Below are 2,025 nucleotides of genomic sequence, written 5' to 3' on the forward strand. Positions count from 1 at the left end.
ATCGAATACGGGATGACGATCCATCAATACTCAACGAACGCACACACCATGCTCTTATTAGGCCATCATCACCATCATCACGGGTACGTCCGGGTCCGGAGCAGGACACAGCATCCATCGGATCGGCAGCTAAGGGCAGCGCGAAACAAGCAGCAGGTGGTCTGCGGTAATCGGTGCTCGGTTACACCTTGCTGACCCTTCTCCCCAAAAATGTAATACTCTGGGGGGGCGCGTGCGTGTACGGTACACGATGTCCTGTGACACAGAACTGATTAGTCACACGGGTGCCAGTGCCGTACGCGTGCCGTCCCTTATCTTGGGCAAGCAACCTGATCTTGGTCATCACGCAGAACGCAAGAGGAAAAGCGCACCCTTCAACTCCACTGTGCTAGCGGCTCTCCAACGTCCTTCATGCGTGCGGTGTATTTATACTTCCCCCCCCCCCATTTTCCTATCCTCGCGGATCCATGTGCCTGCCATTACTCGACATACTGTACTTCTACTCAATTTATCATTGCTTCACTGTGATGTAGTAGGGAAACGGAGCAGGGAATGGATGTTCCCGTTCTCGTCCGGGTCACGTGCGTCTCGTCGTTTTACGCATTACGCGTTTTTTTTAGCACCCTGAGCGCCCGCGTAGAGACAAGCGTAAAACTGATTAGCGTTTAAGTTAGGCTGATTTCTCTGAGTGACTGAGATGCAAGGATGTGCAACGTGGCATCTGGCTATGCTTAGTGTCCTTGTAATGTTTGATATTTTTTTTTTTACTTTTATTTATTACAACCAGTTCTCTTTCGGTGAGAGAGAAAAGAGAGGGTGAGAGAGAGAGGAGAAATAGAGGGTCAAGGAAGCGATAGCATGCAGGCAATTAGGCGATCTACTTATTTTTATTCTAGCGCAATATTGTTGTATCGTTAGGCAGCAGGTATTGCGCTACTACTGAAGATAACGCGCAGCTTACCTTACGCTAGCGGGCATTTATATAGATCGAATCAAGTTCTTTGTTAAGCTAGTAGCAATTTATTTTGATAATAACAATTAAAAGTACTATATAAAAGAAATCAGCTGTGTGTTCCTGTTTTCGAAAGCGAAAGAAAAGAATTGTCTGTCTCGTCGGGTATATGGAAAGCCATTCGATGGTTCCTGCTTATCGGAGAACCAACAATATGCGATTTATGAGAAAAAAAAGCCGCCTGAGCTCTAGAAAGGTATCTGTTTCGCTGTACAACATTCTTATAAAAAGAAAAAAAATGGAATGGAAAATAAAAATTGATATTCAATTGTATTGTATCATGAAATCAGCTTTAAAAACACGAATGCGGAACAAGAATAATCCAAAACTTACCATAACATTGGATGGCGAGAACTGTACCGACTTATCGCACAACTGCGGTCTACAGCACCATCCGCGTTATCAAACAAAAGGAACGAAATTAGCCTTAGCACAGCTGTGATCGTGGACGAAATTGAAGGTCACAGGAAACCACAATCAACATCATATTTAACCCCCCCAAAAAACGTTCTGCTCTCCTTGGCCAAACAGATACGAGACATCATTCTTGTTTAACTTTTAGTGGGCTCGGTGTGTTACAAAGTGCGCTCCAGAAATGAAGTTGTCCGTCTGTTTTATAGTGTTTTCTGTGGTTCTTTATGTTGGGGCAAGTGATCCCGCTCCCGTTGAAAGCAAGACACCAGTCAATGGATCGATGAAAGGGATAAATGAAAACGGTATCGAGTTGCTTCTGGCGAAGCTGGAAGCCATGGAGCATAAATTTGAGGTGATGCAAAACGAATTGCGCCAGTATCAATCCAGCCAGGAACAAAACCGAAAGGAAACGTTTGCCGCGCTTCAAAAACTCGACCATGACGTCGCGCTAGTGAGTTCCTTGCTGAAGCCGAACCAATCCGTAGAGCAGCAGGATAATTGCATCACACCAATGGAGGATTGGACAACAACGGAGGATAGTTTTACAACAATGGAGGATAGTACATCACCTTCACCACCAACATCACCACCGATGCCAT

At 45.2% G+C, this 2,025-nt stretch overlaps 1 protein-coding gene across 1 annotated transcript in view; it reads left to right on the top strand.

Annotated features, from left to right (window-relative positions):
• The first annotated feature begins 1,607 nt into the window (after window positions 1-1,607).
• The window catches only part of LOC126581406 (angiopoietin-related protein 1-like), a 1,062-nt gene continuing 644 nt past the window's right edge, over window positions 1,608-2,025 (top strand). The window contains exon 1 of the mRNA XM_050245024.1: window positions 1,608-2,025. This exon is cut by the window's right edge and continues 644 nt beyond it. Within this exon, the coding sequence (XP_050100981.1) occupies window positions 1,608-2,025 (418 nt within the window).

Source organism: Anopheles aquasalis, chromosome 2 (genome assembly GCF_943734665.1).
Source record: "Anopheles aquasalis chromosome 2, idAnoAquaMG_Q_19, whole genome shotgun sequence".
Lineage (NCBI taxonomy): Eukaryota > Metazoa > Arthropoda > Insecta > Diptera > Culicidae > Anopheles > Anopheles aquasalis.